Source organism: Bombyx mori, chromosome 2 (assembly GCF_030269925.1).
Source record: "Bombyx mori chromosome 2, ASM3026992v2".
Lineage (NCBI taxonomy): Eukaryota > Metazoa > Arthropoda > Insecta > Lepidoptera > Bombycidae > Bombyx > Bombyx mori.
The window spans coordinates 5,933,802-5,952,135 of NC_085108.1; the positions used below are offsets into that span (position 1 = coordinate 5,933,802).

At 37.7% G+C, this 18,334-nt stretch overlaps 2 protein-coding genes and 1 long non-coding RNA gene across 5 annotated transcripts in view; 2 read left to right on the plus strand and 1 right to left on the minus strand.

Moving 5' to 3' along the window:
- Nucleotides 1-18,334, plus strand: part of LOC134200481 (uncharacterized) — a 330,115-nt gene that overhangs the window by 197,782 nt on the left and 113,999 nt on the right. The window lies entirely within an intron of this gene.
- Nucleotides 1-18,334, minus strand: part of LOC110384750 (WD repeat-containing protein 7) — a 130,519-nt gene that overhangs the window by 78,479 nt on the left and 33,706 nt on the right. The gene's annotated exons all lie outside the window — the stretch shown is intronic.
- On the plus strand, nt 11,507-16,900 carry CPH4 (cuticular protein hypothetical 4). The gene is made up of 2 exons (NM_001173302.1): nt 11,507-11,550; nt 16,087-16,900. Exons 1-2 carry the CDS (start codon nt 11,539-11,541, stop codon nt 16,543-16,545), a joined length of 471 nt encoding a protein of 156 aa, NP_001166773.1. The 5' UTR covers nt 11,507-11,538; the 3' UTR covers nt 16,546-16,900.

An 18,334-nucleotide genomic window follows, 5' to 3' on the forward strand; every position in this document is an offset into this window, starting at 1 on the left:
GAACAAGTACACCATGAGTGCGGACGGTCTAGACTTCACGTTGATGATGATGATTGAAAATATTTTAATCATGGCTAGGATAATTGCAGCAAGCGTCGGCTTGTAGCTGAAAGTAAGTATTTTACTTTTTGACGAAGCATGTTGCTGATAACTCTGTTTCTATAATCTGACGAAGCGTGTTGCGGATAATAATATGTTTAAAAAAAGTGTTATTTCATTATTGCGAAAAATAAAGATAATTCAAAATATTATTGCAGCATCTCTTAATGATCAACACCTAAGGGTCATCAGGAGTAAATTGACAGATAAACAAGAAAAACAACTTACATTTGTAAATTGTTACATCCATTAAAATAAAATCAGCAGAAAATAAAGGAAAAAGGAAGATGAATCCATGAGTTTGGTTAAATCTCTATTCTCTTCTCGCGGACAGATATGTGAGCTCACGGGCTCAGCCTAAGGCTAAGAGAGTTTGCTAACATTAGCTCTAGCCAGACCAGCGCTTCGCAGAATCTACCACCGGTTCGGAATCGTGACCCCACTGAAAAGATTCGCCCAGTAACTAAGCTACCACTTTTACTAATATGACGCAGCATGACGGACTATGCAAGGGATAAAACGAAATTTATCGTATTCCTTGAATAACGTGTAACAACACTAAGCGTACAAATATGTCGATAATTCCAATACAGAACCGAACCGGTCTATTAATATTTTGCACGCACTATTAATTCCACGCCCTGATTGTCTAAATTTTGTACTATTCGTGTTACGGCTAGTTATCTTATTTTAGAAGTTATTAATAACTAGCCGACCCGGCAGACTTCGTAGTGCCTCAATCGATAAATAAAAGACAAAAGGAATCCGTCCGATGGGAGACACATCAATGGAAAAACAAAATTGTTATTTTTATATAATTCCGAGCTTTTTTATATTTTCTCACCTTTTAAACCTTCCCTGGACTTCCACGAATAATTCAAGAACAAAATTAGCCAAATCAGTTAAGCCGTTCTCGAGTTTTAGCGAGACTAACGAACAGCAATTCATTTTTATATATAGAGATTACCTACCACCTTTAGAAATATTCATACGCTCAAAAGCGAATAAAGTTTTAGTTTTTAAGTTAGTTTGCATTACGGATAATCCACCTCTGGCTACCAGCGAATAGGTACGGAAAAAAAACAACATCATCATCCTCATAGTCGGTTACTCTTAGCAGAGTTGTCGTGGTCATGTGGAATCCATGTTAATAAAGCCTTGACAGATGTTCTCCATAGTTAGCAAACTCGGGCTTGGCACAAGCACTCGTTAAGTGGGGTTTTGGTAAGGACTTTCACTTGATCAGCCTAGCGCATGAGGCTTCGTCCACGAGGTCTTTCACCATTGACCCTACCTTGAACAACAATCATACCAAGTTTCATCAAATTAAGACGAATAGTTTCGGAAGGCGGAGGGTAAAAGTACATATCTCTCTCTCTCTCTCTTCGATCGGTTGTTATTGTTACAAAAACAAATTCATTTTGTTCAAACAAACGATCTGGTCACCGTGAATATTTAATTAAAGTGTATTATTTTTAAAATCATTAACGCTTTCCGGTAACTACAGATATGAACTAAGATTCTGACTTTGACTGTAACATAGGGGTGTAAGAGCCGAGCTTAAAGTCGAAATGTAAGGCTAATTATGCTGGGTAAGAAGATCTTAATCAATAAATTTGATTGGATAATAAATATACCAATCAGAAGAGACGATTGTGCAGTCTCAGTCAGCTCTAGCAACTGCCTCTTTCTCCCTACAGTCCATCAATAAGTGGAAATCTGACAAAAATTAAATCGTCGTGGCCTAAATGATAAGACATGCATTCATATCGATCGACTGTGCCAATGTTCGAATCCCGCCACTAGGTACCAATTTTTTTTATTTATTTTTTATTGCCCGTGTATGCAGACGAGCATACGGCGCACCTGATGGTGAGTGGTTACCGTCGCCCATGGACTTCAGCAATGCCAGAGGCAGAGCCAAGCCGCTGCCTACCATTAAGTATTCTTCACAAGCCTCGTTTGAAGAAGTACATGTCATAACGCTAGGGAAACATCATGGAGGGGGGAGGTCATTCAAAGCCTGATGGTACGTGGCAAAAAAAGGTCTCTGGAAATGCATTGTGAATGAACACAGTGGCTCCAAGTAGTATGGATGTACTCTACTCCGGTGGCGGGTAGCGCGATGGTAAAAAAGAGATGATGGAATCATCTGAAGCAATTCCTCAGAGCACTACGCACTAGCTATGTTACAGCCAACACCACACGAGCTGGGAGCTCCTTTACAAGAAATTTCGTATGCTCAAGTTCCGAACAAATTTTTGACATCTACAAAGTAAATGCGCCACCCACCTTGAGATATAAGTTCTAAGGTCTCAGTATGGTTACAACGGCTGCCCCGCCCTTCAAACCGAAACGCATTTCTCACGGCAGAAATAGGCAGGATGGTGGTACCTACCCGCGCGGACTATTTACGGTCGGTTATCATCATCTACGCTCGCACAGACTCGTACGAAGACAAGCAAACCATCTATGTAGACATAAAATTATAAAGAGGAAAGATTTGTTTGTTTGTTTGTTTCGAATAGGCTCCGAAACTACTGGACCGATTTGAAAAATTCTTTTTCCATTAGAAGCCGACATTGTCCCTGATGAACATAGGCCACTTTTTGGTTTCCTGTGTGTTTTAATGTTTCCGAAGCGAGGGCGGGTCGCTAGTGTAGACATAAAACTAACAAAAAATTAACATTCAGTTCATTTCTTTGCATAAGAACGATACAATTTTTTTTGTTCTAATCTAGATCAAGCTTTATCGAATGCCTTAATTCTAGTCATGAACTGTTGCGGTGGTACGCTAGTTTGCCCTGGTCACCCCGATCCGAAAAGCCACGCTGAGAATATTAAAAGCGAAATGATTCATACGCCACATTGTTTGGTAATAATCCACGTACACTAATGCAATTTTACACGGACTGTTTGTATGTTTGAAAGAGTATGATCCTAAGAAACTAAAGTGTTTGAATTTGAAAATCGTTTCTGAGGAATCCCTTTTTTTTTTAACGCTGGGGAATCCATTTACGGATATCCGGTCGAGGGGGGTAAGAGACCGGGTTATGTCGGACTCAGGCGCCTCCAGAGAAGAAGACAGGTGTCCTCCTCCTCTTCCAATTCCTGCCGGGAGACTACGCCTTGAGAAAGGCGCGCGAGGCACTGCACGGCGTCAGCCACGCAAGAGCTACCCCGCAAAACCGACTACCGACTAAACCTCATCGAACTCCACCACTCCGACTCCACGAAACCCAAGGTACCGCACAGTGCGCGCCTAATTCTGAGGAATCCCTAGGGAATTATAATTACAGGAATTAAGGGAGTGAACGTTAACATACGTCCAATCGAAATTCGACCATAATTACTGATGCCTTAAGATTAATTTCATGTATTACATTTTCTATTTTGTCTTTTTTTTGTTGAAATATCGAACAATAATACTATTTCCAAAAAAATACCAACAAATCACTAAAGCTTCCTCCTACTTAGCTATAAAAAAAACATCTGATATACAATAAATAATACGCGCTTTTTTTTACAATAAAATCATTTTTTCTTACACTATTTTTTAATTCAAATTTATTAAAATTTATTTTCTATTTTTTTAATGGATTTTCTATAAAACCGTATTTTGTTAGTTTTTTTTAAACTTTTATTAACGTCTGAAGCTAATAAAAGCGTATTAAAAAAGGGAAAGGTAATAAACTGAATTAAATTTGTAAAGAAACTATGTAAATATTTATCAAAAAATACGACACAAAGATCTTTGGCTAAACACTTTTTTTTAAAGCAGGCCTGAACGTGTTTGTCATATACAAATTCATTTTACGGAACTAAGTCAAGTTGAATACAGGAGCAAACAGCGGAGCGCGACTGCACTATAGCAACAAGAAAACAAAATTTTTTTAGCCACGAGTGACAATTCGAATTTGAATTTTGAGCGTTACATCTTAATACCGGTCACTCACATTCGCACGAATACGCAAACCCGCAAGTGTAGGACGACATTTGCAAATGATTATGCAAAGTTTTCGCTGCATTCGTGGTTTTCCAAGCCGTGTCGGTTTTTTAACAGACATCAAAGCGCGCGAACCGCGATCCTTCGCGTAGTCTCCCACACATTCGTGTGACCAGTTGCGCCCAGGATTGCGAAGGCAACGGACGTTTCGCTATTTTCATAGATCGTGACGTCTACAGTTATTGTGTAGCGTATCTTCATCAAAAGAAATCCCATAAAAACAGCATGGCTGTTAATGATGTCTGGGAAAGAATTCAAAACTCTTTTTCTCTTCAATGTTCTATTGACGAATTAAAAAGGAGGAGAAATTCTTGAGACATTCGTAAACAAGTGTAGGAGGAAGCGCAAACGGGTTCGCAAATTGAGTATGCGAACACATTTGCACAGCTGCTAAGTTTGCGAATGAATGTTTGACGGCCCTTGTCGTCGACGGCCTTTGACGGTCGTACATTGTACGGATGTTTTCGCGCATGTGAGTGGCCGACATAAGAGTAAATAATTTTATCTTTGGCCTTCACGAGTCGTAGAAGCAATTAAAACTACTTTTGTCGTTTGATTTCACGTTTTTTTTTTAACTCTCGGTTTATATTATTTCCGATTTTACGAATACCGTTTTCGGGGTTCGAGCTTGACGGTTGAGGCGTTAACTGTCAGTATTTGAATATTATTTAATTACGCACGGTTCTCTCGAAAATATTACAAAATATTGTACGTTCCTAAGTTCTTGACGACAGCGAGAAACTATTTGAAACACTAAATTTAGTGCTAATATAACCACTGATACCATTTTCAATATTTTGAAATATTGAATTGTCATCGGTCTTTAATAAATATACGAAATTTCGAATTAATCCGACGTTTTGAATCATGTTCAAAGATTCCGTTACAAACATACATACATACGTCTGAAGCTAATAAAAGCGTATTAAAAATATTTCATATTATAATCAAATTACCCGAATGTGTCGCACCTATAACGAACTGGCAAAGTCGTCAATTGGGTTGGATGTTTTATAAGTTAGTGACGTTTATAATTGCTCTTGAGCTGTTAGGTCTCCTGCGGAGGCGCTCGAGCAGTTGTTAGCAAATCCCACCCCTCCTGGCTGAGGTTTTGCTCGCTCTCCTGCCCTGGTGAAACTGGAAAGGCTTCCGGGCCACCAGTAATTTTTCAATCATAAAAAAATTACGTTTATAAAAATGTTCAAGGGCATCCTCCACGACCCACGTTAATAATAGGTCAAATAGCGTAATTGTTTAATGTATATTGCGAATAAAATTATTTCCTTACACATTATAAGTTAGATTAGTTTTCTTTATCGTGTTGTTTTGCCGTATCGTTGTAAGGAGCATTGTATACAATATTCAGCACATATATCTTGCTTATAATGCGCACATGACTTAAGTTGCAAGCCAGATTTTGTTTCTTTTTACTTGTGTTCTTTAGGTATCTTTTTAGCTTGTAATATGTATTGTGTGCCTAATAAATAAATAAAATTTCCGACAATGGCCTCTATAAATGTGTTCGCATTACTCCATCATAAGCGAAGACAATTCCGTAACTAGCTACGCCGAAATAATAATAAACTTATAAAATTAGCATATGAAATGTAAATGTCTCTAGTTTAATATAAATAGGGACGAGGTCCTGGGTTTGAGTAAGGTCGACGAGAAATGAAAGCTGATGAAATATTACGCGTACATTGCGACGCGATATGACAATTGGATTCTTGAAAGGAATTTACGTTTTTTTTATTTTTTTTATTGCTTAGATGAGTGGACGAGCTCACAGCCCACCTGGTGTTAAGTGGTTACTTTTTTTTTTTTTTTTTATTGCCCTTGTAGGCAGACGAGCATACGGCCCACCTGATGGTGAGTGGTTACCGTCGCCCATGGACTTCAGCAATGCCAGGGGCAGAGCCAAGCCGCTGCCTATCGCTTAATACTCTCCACAAGCCTCTTTTAAAGAAGGACATGTCATAGCGCTCGGGAAACACCGTGGAGGGGAGCTCATTCCATAGCCGGATGGTACGTGGCAGAAAAGACCTCTGGAAACGCACTGTCGATGCCCGCAGTGGCTCCAGGTAGTATGGATGAACTCTACTCCGGTGGCCCATTACTGGAGCCCATAGACATCTACAACGTGAATGCGCCACCCATCTTGAGATATAAGTTCTAAGGTCTCAATTATAGTTACAACGGCTGCCCCACCCTTCAAACCGAAACGCATTACTGCTTCACGGCAGAAATAGGCAGGGTGGTGGTACCTACCCGTGCGGACTCACAAGAGGTACTACCACCAGTAATTACGCAAATTATAATTTTGCGGGTTTCATTTTTATTACACGATGTTATTCCTTCACCGTGGAAATCAATCGTGAACATTTGTTAAGTACGTATTTCATTAGATAAATTGGTACCCGCCTGCGGGATTCGAACACCGGTGCATCACTCAACACGAATGCACCGGACGTCTTATCCGTTAGGCCACGACGACGTTGAAAACTTTTTTGTTGTTGAGTTGATTATCTTCCGTTTTCCATCGGGGTAGGAAAGGATTTACTAACGTCTGTACAAGCGCGTGTTAAAAACTTAATAAACACTCTTAAACAGCACACCGAAGTAACAAGAAATGATTATATTTTTAATACGCTTTTATTAGCTTTAGACGTATGTGTGTTAGTATGTAACAGAATCTTTGAACATGATTTTGACCCCCTTCAAAACGTCGGCATAACTCGAAATTTCGCATACTTATTAAGAACCGATGACAATTCAATATATAAAAAAAAAAAAAAAAATGCAACTAAAAAATTATAAATAAATAATAGTTTAAAAAAACTAAAAAAATACGCTTTTATAGAAAATCCAACTAAAAAATAGAAAATAAATTTTACTAAATTTGAATTAAAAATAGTGTAAGAAAAAAAAAGGATTTTATTGTAAAAAGCGTGTAAGATAGCCGAGAAGGCTTAAAACGATTCGTAAGCAAAAAAAATAACGTTTACAAATAAAGGCGTTGGCAACAACAGTTACAAAATATGTAGCAATTAACATTAATACATTTAATAGTACTAGAGGTCCCGCAGTAGTCGAAATTCGACTATAATTAATTGGAATTGTAAGTTTGTACACTATTATGATTGTATTTTATACTTCTATAATCACAAATTTCGCCAAGACTACACTATAAAAAATATTAAACAAAGACAAACAATATTTAATCTATTCTCAATTTGACAACAGACGTCAAGAACAAAAGTTTGACAATAAATATGTAGTATGCATACGTGTGTGCGTCAAATATGTATGTAGTGTGTGTAATGTTTTCTTTATTGATTTAATATATCTTTTATGCATTATTTGAAAAAAATATTAGCATTGTGCACTTCTTCTCTATATTCTCTATAAGTGTGGAAAATTTCATACTCCTCCGTCCGCGCAATTTTCGTAAAAAGGTATACAAAGTTTTTGCTTCACGTATTAATATATAGATTTCTATGCTTTTTGAAACATTCTTGGAGTGTGGCCTTTCGTTTTGCGATTCAGAATAATAAAAATCTAATTAGATTTGTATGCGAAAATATTTTGTTTTTTGTACTAATTGCTTCCTTTCAGTAACGATTAAGAATAACATATTTTTTAATTACGTACAGCTAGAAATAAGAAGGCCGAACTCTTTTTAAACAAAAAAGGATTTATTTAACACTACATTATGTGGTGTTTATAATGAATGAATAACGAGGAAAATCGGTAAATGTCCCGCTTTAAAGAATGTCTGATCCGAACTGAGTCTTATATGCTCTTATGAATGTATCTAATATGAATGTATCTAATATGTTCTTATGAAACCATTGTAAGAGGGCTTTTTTTTCCTACCTAAGCTGATGGTCTAGAGATACCATATCAGCGTAACCTTAACTAGTAGGTGATCTCACGGGGCTCAACGATGTTGCTAACACGAACCCTAGCAAGAGCGACCCACTGAGAAGATCCGGTGAGAAACTCAGTGGGCTGTGTCTGTGGGTTAATTTTCTCGCCGAGCACTTCGTCGCAAGCGACGGTGGCCGGTGCTTGAAGTGCCTAAAAGCACCGTTAGTGGATCGGGAGGATCCGAAATGACGTGTTTTGGGCGACGTCGACTGTTTACCATTTGGTCCACAGGATCGGCTATGTAGTTACCGTCGGCCACGATGAGAGGATTCTCATGTCGTGCCGCTTTATCGAAATGGCGAGGGCTTATGATGAATAGGTTTTTTATAAGCATTTGGCTATACAGGATGTAACAGTACGAACGAAAAATAAATAATCATTGCGAAATCTGAGGATCTTGTCATGTTCTACTACAACATAACTAAAGGAGGGTCGTGATTAGATTTGTCTTTATTTCTTTGGAGCCCATGGACAGCATTACCGAAATATCGTCGCCCATCTTGAGACATGAGGCCTCAGTCACATTCGGCTACATATCCTAACGATGAAACGCACGATTACTAGGTGTCAAGAATTGGCCCAACCTTGGCACAAATGAGGTGGGCTTAGAATAAAGCATTCTGAAGTCGTCGTGGCCTAAAGGATAAGACGTCCGGTGTACATGTGTCGTGCGATGCGATTTTCAAATTGTGCACGAAGGATCAACACGTGTTCATTGTCTTCGACAATAATGGTATAACATTGTGTAATAAAATCAGATCTACATAAAAAATATGATTTGCATAATCAGGTTGGGCGTCTTCTGAGCCCGCACGGGTAGGCACCGCCACCCTGCCTATTTCTGCCGCGAAGCAGCAATGGACCGCGTCCGAAAGTTTATTTTATTTTATTGCTGAGGCGGGTGGTCGAGCTCACATCCCACCTGGTGTTAAGTGGTTACTGGAGCCCATAGACATCTACAACGTAAATGCCGCCATCTACCTTGAGATATAAGTTCTAAGGTCTCAGTATAATTACAACGACTGCCCCACCCTTCAAGTCGAAACGCATTACTGTTTCACTGCTGAAACAGACAGGGTGGTGGTACCTACCCGTAGGGACTCACAAGAGGTCCTCCCACTAGTAATTACGCAAATTATAATTTTGCGGGTTTGATTTTTATTACACGATGTTATTCCTTCACCGTGGAAGTCAATCGTGAACATTTGTTAAGTACGTATTTCATTCGAAAAATTGGTACCCGCCTGCGGGATTCGAACACCGGTGCATCGCTACATACGAATGCACCGGACGTCTTATCCTTTAGTCCACGACTACTTAATTTCCAATAATCCCAGAGAATCATTTTTTTTTAAATTACCATCTTTGTATAGTGTAAGGTACGGACAGTCCAAATAAGGGAGGACACACAACAACTGATATTTCTTTTTTTTTTGTTGAATAAGTATCAACTAATAAATAGTACTATTAAATTATCCGAAATCACTAGACATAAGATGAGATACTGTAATTATTTACGTCAATGTCCGTGATAAAGGCGTTTTAATTAACTAATGTGGTTTTTGTTACCATCGTCAGACTTTTTTCGGCTAGGCTGAAATTAATCACGCGTTCAATACGAAAGAATAATATGGGAATATAACAAATAAAGTCGATGTCAGTTAAATATGATTTTTTTTAGGATAATAAGTTAATCTAATAAGATGTTCCATGGGGAATGCTTTGAGGAATTCTTCGAGATGATCCCCTCATCTCCATTTTATCATCGCACCTCCCGCCATCGGAGCAGAGTTCATCCATATTATCTGGAACCGCTGCGTTCATCGACAGTGCGTTCCCAAAGATCTTTTTTGCCACGAACCATCCGGCTTTGGAGTGAACTCCCCTTCACGTTGTTTTCCGAGCGTCATGCCTTCAAACGAAGCTAGCGCAGAGTAATTAATCCCAGCAACAGCCAATAAACAAATCAAGGTAGGTTTTGAATCTTAACGTATTGTATGTGAGATGCTTTAACTCAAGATTCAGACTGCTCCTTAATAAATGTCAACATGACGTGTACTTTGCGACAATTTTTTTTTCCTCTTCATTATACACACATACAAGACGGTGTTACGTTTCCTGCTCCGCCCGGCCGATCGGCTTTGTGTTTACTAAAGGTTTGGTAATCCAGAACTTAGAAATTTACAGAGGTGACGACGAAATTAATAATTTTTTTTTTTTATATTCTAGTATTAAATTTTGATTTGGTTAACGAGCATGAATGTTAACTAAGAAGATAATTAATAAGTATAACTGGTAACAAAATAGATATTGGTGCGAAAAAGCATTATTGAGCAAAACATTCACAATATGTGATATGGAGAGGTGAAAAGCTATTTGGTCGCGCAGTAAGCGACGTTTTACTTAAGAGGCCGCAGAAGTCGTGGTAAAACCAAACTCCGATGGTTAGATGGCGTAGAGCGCGACCTTAAAGTTATCGGTGTCAGGAACTGGAAGGAGGAAGCCCTGAACAGAGCAGTCTGGAGAGACATACTGGACCAACCTAAGGCCTACCCTGGGCTGTAAGACCTAAGATGATGATGATGATGACGTTTTACTTATTACGCGACATTTATCTTTGTAATTAAAGGTGCGTTTTATTTGGTATCATCATCAACAGGTCGATGTTTTTAATTGAACTTCAATTAATTTTACTTCGTTCAAATAGCCGAAAAAAGTTTTTTTATGTTATGATTTTTTCCAGAATTTTAAACTTCAAACGGCTATCCTGTAAAGTTGCAAAAAATTCACATAAACCAATGAATAGCCTTTTTCACCTCCCGATATAATCTGCAAAATGTACGCGCAATTTACTGAGGATGCAAACCTAGTTCGGTATTTTAAATAATCAATTAATAAGATATGTTTTAATAAAAACCGACTTCAAATAGAAAAAAAAAAGAAATTCCAAAACAAATTAATATACACTAAAAACAATAATCATCGAAATCGGTTGGCGTGATATTGAGTTATTGAGTTATTCATCTATTTGTCGTGCACGTACTTAATGCAAATTTTGGTTTTCTCATGGATACCATTATCAGAACTAGACTAAATTGAAATGGGACCACACGGGATACATCAGCTTTCTAATACAAAAAGAATGATCAAAATCGATTCACCCAGTCAAAAGTTATGAGGTAACAAACATAAAAAAAAACATACAGTCGAATTGAGAACCTCCTCCTTTTTCGGTTAAAAGTTTTTAACTATGACACAAGTTTCACATTTCAACTAGAGACATTTACCGCTAAGCTGAAGGCAAACTTTCAAATGTATACCCCGATAAAAAAAAAGGCCGTATCTAAACAATTTACAGCACTATATCCGAACAGAATATTCGCGCTACAAACCCATCGCACCCCGTACTCTCGATACACCCAACCGGCACACGTATATAAGAACCGACTGTAACATTGAAAAGCATTCAGTAGCTATCGAGCAGTCTAAACAAGAAGTGCACGATGAGATTCCTGGTACGGTAAAAATCATTGCTTTAAAAAAAAAAAACAATTGACAGATGACAACGGAAGGCGTTTGAAAAAAATATTTCGCGCCATTTCTCTGTTTGACGTCTTTAACGTCAAACTCGACGATGCTTGTCAAACTTTGATGTTTTATTTATGCATTCCGTTGTCATTTGTTTTTGCTAATAATGCTTTTATTAATAACATTTAAAAGTTAAATTTATAATAAAGTTGAATCTTTAAAGTAATTGAAGGAATGTTTTCTAATGCCTTTAACGCACAACATATCTGCTTTTTTTCCCTTCACTTTCGATTTTAATGATAATGCTTCAATAATAATAAGTTTCAATATTTCTACCATTCCTTCTATTTGTCAGGATTTATAACATCGAAAAAAAAGATAACGGTGTCCCGTTTAAATAACAATTACTCGTTCTTGGCGATTTAAAAATATTTAATTTCCGGAATTAATAAAAAATTAAACATATTTTTATTATTTCCTACAATCTTAAAGAGTTCAATCACACGAAAAAATGCATTCAAAATGATTACCAAAGATACTAGAACATATCTTCACAATGAAAACATTTACAAATCGACCTTATTTCCAAAGTCGATAGAGTACTCAATCCCAAATTTTTAACAATTCATCAACGATTACTCAATAAGCATTCGAAACAATATTTCGTTTGACAAACGATTAGCGTCTTTATTTTGTGAACGTTAAACGCTATTTCAATTTAAATCGACGAACAATAGGTCAATCGAATTCGGACGTATTACGTACGTGCATACTTCGATGTTACAATGAATGCAAATACTTCAGTTCGCGGTCAAGGTCGTTGCGAGTTATTTAAATGTAGCATGCTATTTTTAATAACGTTACCGTGCAATAAGCTATTTATAAATTTGAAAAACTTTACGCGGATATGAGTCGTCTATTATCAAAGGTGGCAATCTGTGCATTTGGACAAAAAAAAATTATTGATATGTCAATACAGATTGATTTGAATATAATCGTCTCCTTCAAAGAATACGGTTCAAAACCTGCATTAAATAAAGGTTAATAGTTAACCTGTTATTTATCTAAGATGTCGTTTCGAAGAGTTTTGTGACTGCCAATGGAATACAAAGTCAATAATTCGTTTTTCTGATTTACCAATAATTGTCCAAAAGTCAGATTGCCGGCTTTGATAATAGTCGACTCATATGTGGGTTTTGTAAATGACTTGTTATAAAATGCACAAAAAGCTTTCATTACGTAAACCAAATCAAATTTAAAAAAAATTATTCAACATAAGTGAAAGTACATACTTGCTGAACGTCAAAAAGAACTACTGCCAGTTCACAAAAAGTAGCCTCCGTCCCGAGGACTGGCAACAAACTCAGCGGGCATGTCTTTTTTTTTGAATATTAGATTTTTTTTTATATAATATTAATTTTTACAAGCGGTATTATAAAGTAACAATTATTGCAATATTGAAATGCCCTGAGCGAGTAACTCATTACATGGATTCAAACAGTAACTCGGTAATTATTACAATATAACCAACATTAAATCCACAATTTTATTCTAGAAAATTCGGTTGATTTTTATTCGTTAAAGTGTTTTAAATGATTTTTTTTGGTAAATTGTAAAGTGAATCAGAATCGTGCACCAAAAAAAGACCTAGACGCTACAGAATCATTCAAAAATCGTGTTCTAAGACATATCTTACATCAGGTACTTTTTTCATTCCCGTAATGCTGCTACAATGGCGAATATAAATCGCTTATGTCAGCTACCCTTCAGTTCCATTGCGTGTTCCCAATATTTTCGCTCATAATATCGACATTTTTATGCTCAGTCAATCATAACAAAACCGTTATATGTTCACGTTCGACTATTAGCGTAGTAGGGTAGTAGTCATTTTAATTCGAGCAAAGTCACTTTCCATCCTATGTGTGAATAAAAATAAATTAAGCTTCATTGCTTTTACTGGTGGTAGGACCTCTTGTGAGTCCGCGCGGGTAGGTACCACCGCCCTGCCTACTTCTGCCGTGAAGCAGTAATGCGTTTCGGTTTGAAGGGTGGGGCAGCCGTTGCAACTATACTGAGACCTTAGAACTTCTATCTCAAGGTGGGTGGCGCATTTACGTTGTAGATGTCCATGGGCTCCAGTAACCACTTAACACCAGGTGGGCTCTGAGCTCGTCCATCCATCTAAGCAATAAAAAAACATCAATAAAGTTGCCTTGGGCATCGTCAATGCTTCTCGACAACGGCTCAAAGAAACAGTTTGCTCGTCTAACTTCAATGGCAGTCAAAAACCTTGAAATATTCTTTTCAAGTTTAACCAACTAATTATAATTACAAATCGCAATTGTACCATTACAACACGTTATAGCTCGTCACACGTGCCGTCCTGTAACGATATTACGGTCAATGCCGTATACTATTTTCGGCCTAAAACAAAACTCGGGCTGAATGAAGACATAACACGCGCCTTATCTCGGCTTCAAACGTGCTAAGCCAGCCTTAGATGTAGCAATGGGATTTCGAATAAGCTTAGCGTTTGCAAAATTTTAGATGAGAAATATTCTTTTGTGCGATGTGTGATTATTTTTTTAGTCTAATCAATTGTCATGCTTGATTGTATTGTTGCAATGGAATTTGTAGAAATTCCGAAAAGCTGACGTGAGATTAAAAGTGATTACCTAGTCTTGTTCGCGCCAAAATAATAGTTTTTTTTTTTTTAATATAAACTAGCGACCCGCCCTCACTTCGCTTCGGAAACTGTAATTTATTATTGATTTCTCCACTATTTAATGGATGCTATTATACATATAAACCTTCCTCTTCAATCACTCTATCTATTAAAAAAAAACCGCATCAAAATCCATTGCGTAGTTTTAAAGATTTAAAAGCATACATAGGGATATAGGGACAGAGAAAGCGACTTTGTTTTATACTATGTAGTGATTTTCATATCTGTTTTAGATTAATGCTGGCATTATGATCGAAATTCAGTCATAATCAGTAAAGTTTCATAATTTCATTTTATGCATTACATAAAATTTCACCTTACAATTGGCACTTAATATTACTATTACTATTAGCGTAGAATAAAAATGTCGCTTGACAAATCAAGGTAAATGGCACTTAGCTACTCTCTGCCTTTGCCTAAATGCGAAATTATCATAAATCGATGTCTCCAATGAACACTACGCTAACTCCAAATTCGTAGGTTTACAGGAGGAGCGTTTAAACGAAAAAAAGTCGATAAGATCTTTATTATTGCAGATATATTTATGGTTTTTTCTTGTGTAACTAGCTGATTTACTCTTGCTTCGAACCCCATCAATAATGATTTGTGATACTTTTAAAATAGTGAAGCAATATGTGTGAAAAACGAAAATATCAAAATTTTGAGTAGTGTTCATTGGAGGCACCGAAATTATAATTTAGTGGCACTTAGCTTCTATACGATTTTAATAAATAAATAAATAAATAATTACTAACGATCACGCCACGTTATCTAGTCCCGTGATAAGTTCGTAAAGAACTTGTGTTACAGGTACCAGATAACGGAAATAAATGTAAGATTTTTATTAAACACGTACATATATTTAATATACACCCGTAACCCTGGAAAAGACATTTATATTTATCGTACAAATATCTTCCCTTGGCGGGATTCGAACCCGCGAATTTTAACGTTATTAAAAGTAGCAGCGATAATAGCAAGGCTTAATTATTATTTTTTGTGTTAAGCGTTACGTTACAGTTATTTAATGAAACGTAATAATAAAAACATAATGATTGCATGTTCCGACGCTTTTTCTTTTAACCGCACCATTATACAAACCCATAATTGGTATTTAACAAGCTATTGTGTACCACGTAATTATAATTTCAGCTATTAAAATGAAGTGTTCAAATTAAATTTGAATCTAAGTCCATTTAACAACGGAAATTACGGCGTGACGTAGCATATAGCTGCTGTTTTTTTGTAGCACAATAGCTATTATCATGTTGATTACGAACCGACAGAGGAAATACGTTTATGTTCATGAACGCTCATTGAAAATCTAAACGTTAATTCGTTACATGTCTATCGTATGAATTTACATTAATTTAACGGTTTTAATTGCATTCAAGGTCTGCAATTGTCTTATTAATACATGCTCTAAATCACTGAACACAAATCGCAATATAATCGAGAGACAAATATATTAAGTAACTAGCCGACCCGGCAGACTTCGTAGTGCCTCAATTGATAAATAAAAGACCTAAACGTTTGTATAAAATAAACTTAAAACAAACAAAAGGAATCCGTCCGACGGGGGACACATCAAAGGAAAAACAAAATCGTTATTTTTATTTAATTCCGAGCATTTTCATATTTATCTACCTTTTAAACCTTCTCTGGACTTCTACAAATAATTTAAGACGAAAATTAGCCAAATCGGTCCAGCTGTTCTCGAGTTTTAGCGAGACTAACGAACAGCAATTCATTTTTATATATATAGATTGAGTACTAATTATAATGAAATTTTCAACAGATCGCTTTTGTTGCCATCATCGGCTATGCTTCGGCTGGAGCCATCCTCTCCCATCTTGCGTACGGCGTGAACCCTGGTGACGCACAGGCCGCCGCCATTGACGCCACCGTCGCAGCCCAGGACACCGCCCGCGCCATCAACGAGGGACACGCCCGCGCCGCTGAAGCTGTCGTCCAACATAATACTGAAGCCGTCCGCCAGGCCGCCGAAGCCTCCCGCGAGATTCACGAAACCGCCTACTGGAACGGCGTCGCCGCTAACCAGAACGCTGTCGCCGCCGCCCAGTCCCACTCCGCCGCTATCAGCGGTGCCGCCGCCGCCGTGCGGGCTGCCCACCTCGCCTCTCCCTTGGTCACTGCCCCCTATGGCATCGCCGCACCTTACGGAATCGCCGCTCCCTACACCGCTTACGGCGCTTACGGCGTCGCCCCCTACGGCCTCGGCGTCCACGCTTGGTAAACCGATCACGACCGCGAGCCGTTATTTTCTAATATCAGCTATGCAAAAATAGCATGCTTTTTTTTAATAGCAGATATTATTGAATAACGTTGCACGATCGGCCTTGTCAACTATTAAATGCTTTAGTAATTGACAACGTCGTGCCGGGCGTCGGTCGGGTCTGGTAACATCGGTCAACGGTCGGTATTTCCCGGATCCCCGGTTGGCGCTTAGTGTTGCCATTTCTTCAAAAACTCTACTCGGATTTATTGCTCAACGATAATCAAGTTTTTTTTTAAAATAAATAAAGTAACTCTCTTTGTTAATAAAAGTCATGCCATCACTGCCAAAGTGTAAATAAACACATTTCTATACAATTCGTCTATTCATTTAACTTGTCCTTTGACCTTTCTTCTGACCTTCCTTTCAACTGTACGAAGATGACCATTATGATGACCTTTTTCCCAACCTATTCGCTGGTACCCTAGGGGACTATTCCAGCTACGCGGTGGGTGAGCTCACGGGTTTAACTTGAGTGGATAGCCCTAGCAAGAGCTACCGCCTTCACTGAATCTACCACCACCGGATCTAAATCGCAACACATTGAGAAGATCCAGCGAGAACCTCAGAGGGTTGTGTTTAGAACACATAACGTCGTTGCTAAAATCACTAAATGAGTTCCGAATATCTGATATTAAATAAAGCATACTTTCCCATTGGTTCATTCCTTGAACCAAAATAACTTACTTAAAATTAAGTTACTTAAAATATATATTTTTTATTAATTATAATATGAACTTCAAGTCTAATCTGGCTCGCTTTGGTGGCCAATCTCTGATTTGAGTTTTATGCCATTGATACCAAAGGATGACTGACATGCTAGGTCAATCTGAAGGTTTCCTAAAAATTTCAGAGAAATAAATCCAGAAGTTTCCGAGTATATTAGGAACTAGCCGTACTCGCCCGCTTCGCTGGGCATTTGAAATAAACATTATTATTTATTGTCATTATTATTAGGGAGTCCAACACTCATATAAACATTAGCCTATCCATTAAGTACATGTATTTTCTACATGGACACCAAGTTTCAAGTCAATCGGATGCACGGTTCAGTAGTTATAACGGAACATCCGTAAAAACCACTGTAGATTTATATATTAGTATAGAAGTATAGATATAGACGTTGACATTCTTCTTTAGTCTTAAACGAGTTAAAATTAATAACATGGAAAACATGTCGTAAGTGGATTCCTTATATTACATTTGTAGGAAAAATTGTGATACCTTGTGTGCGTTGCCAGTGCAACAACCGTCCTCAATGGAAGTACTACAGGACTGTCGTACCAGAACCCAAGAAAACGAAGAGCTTCTACCGGACGTTTTTATTTATTTATTTCCTAAGCTGATAGCCTTGAGAGACTATTTCAGTGTAACCTTAACCAGTAGGTGAGCTCACGGGGCTCAAGCCTGACGACGTTGCTAACACGAACCCTAGCAAGAGCCGTGTTTCGCAGAATCTACCACCGGATCGGAAACGCGACCCACTGAGAAGATCCGGCGAGAAACTTAGTATAAAATGTAGTGATACCTTCCCGGGCGGGCTCACAAGACGTCCTATTACGAATAATTACACTAATTAAAATATTTCGGCGGTTGGATTGTAATCCAACTATGTTATTATTTCATCGTGGAAATCATTCGTGAACCTTAAGTACATATTTAGTTAAAATGAATTAGGCAGAATAGTCACTGGCAATAGGCAGGCAAATAGAAAAATGAATAAAAAAAACGGTACTTGTTCGCGGGATTC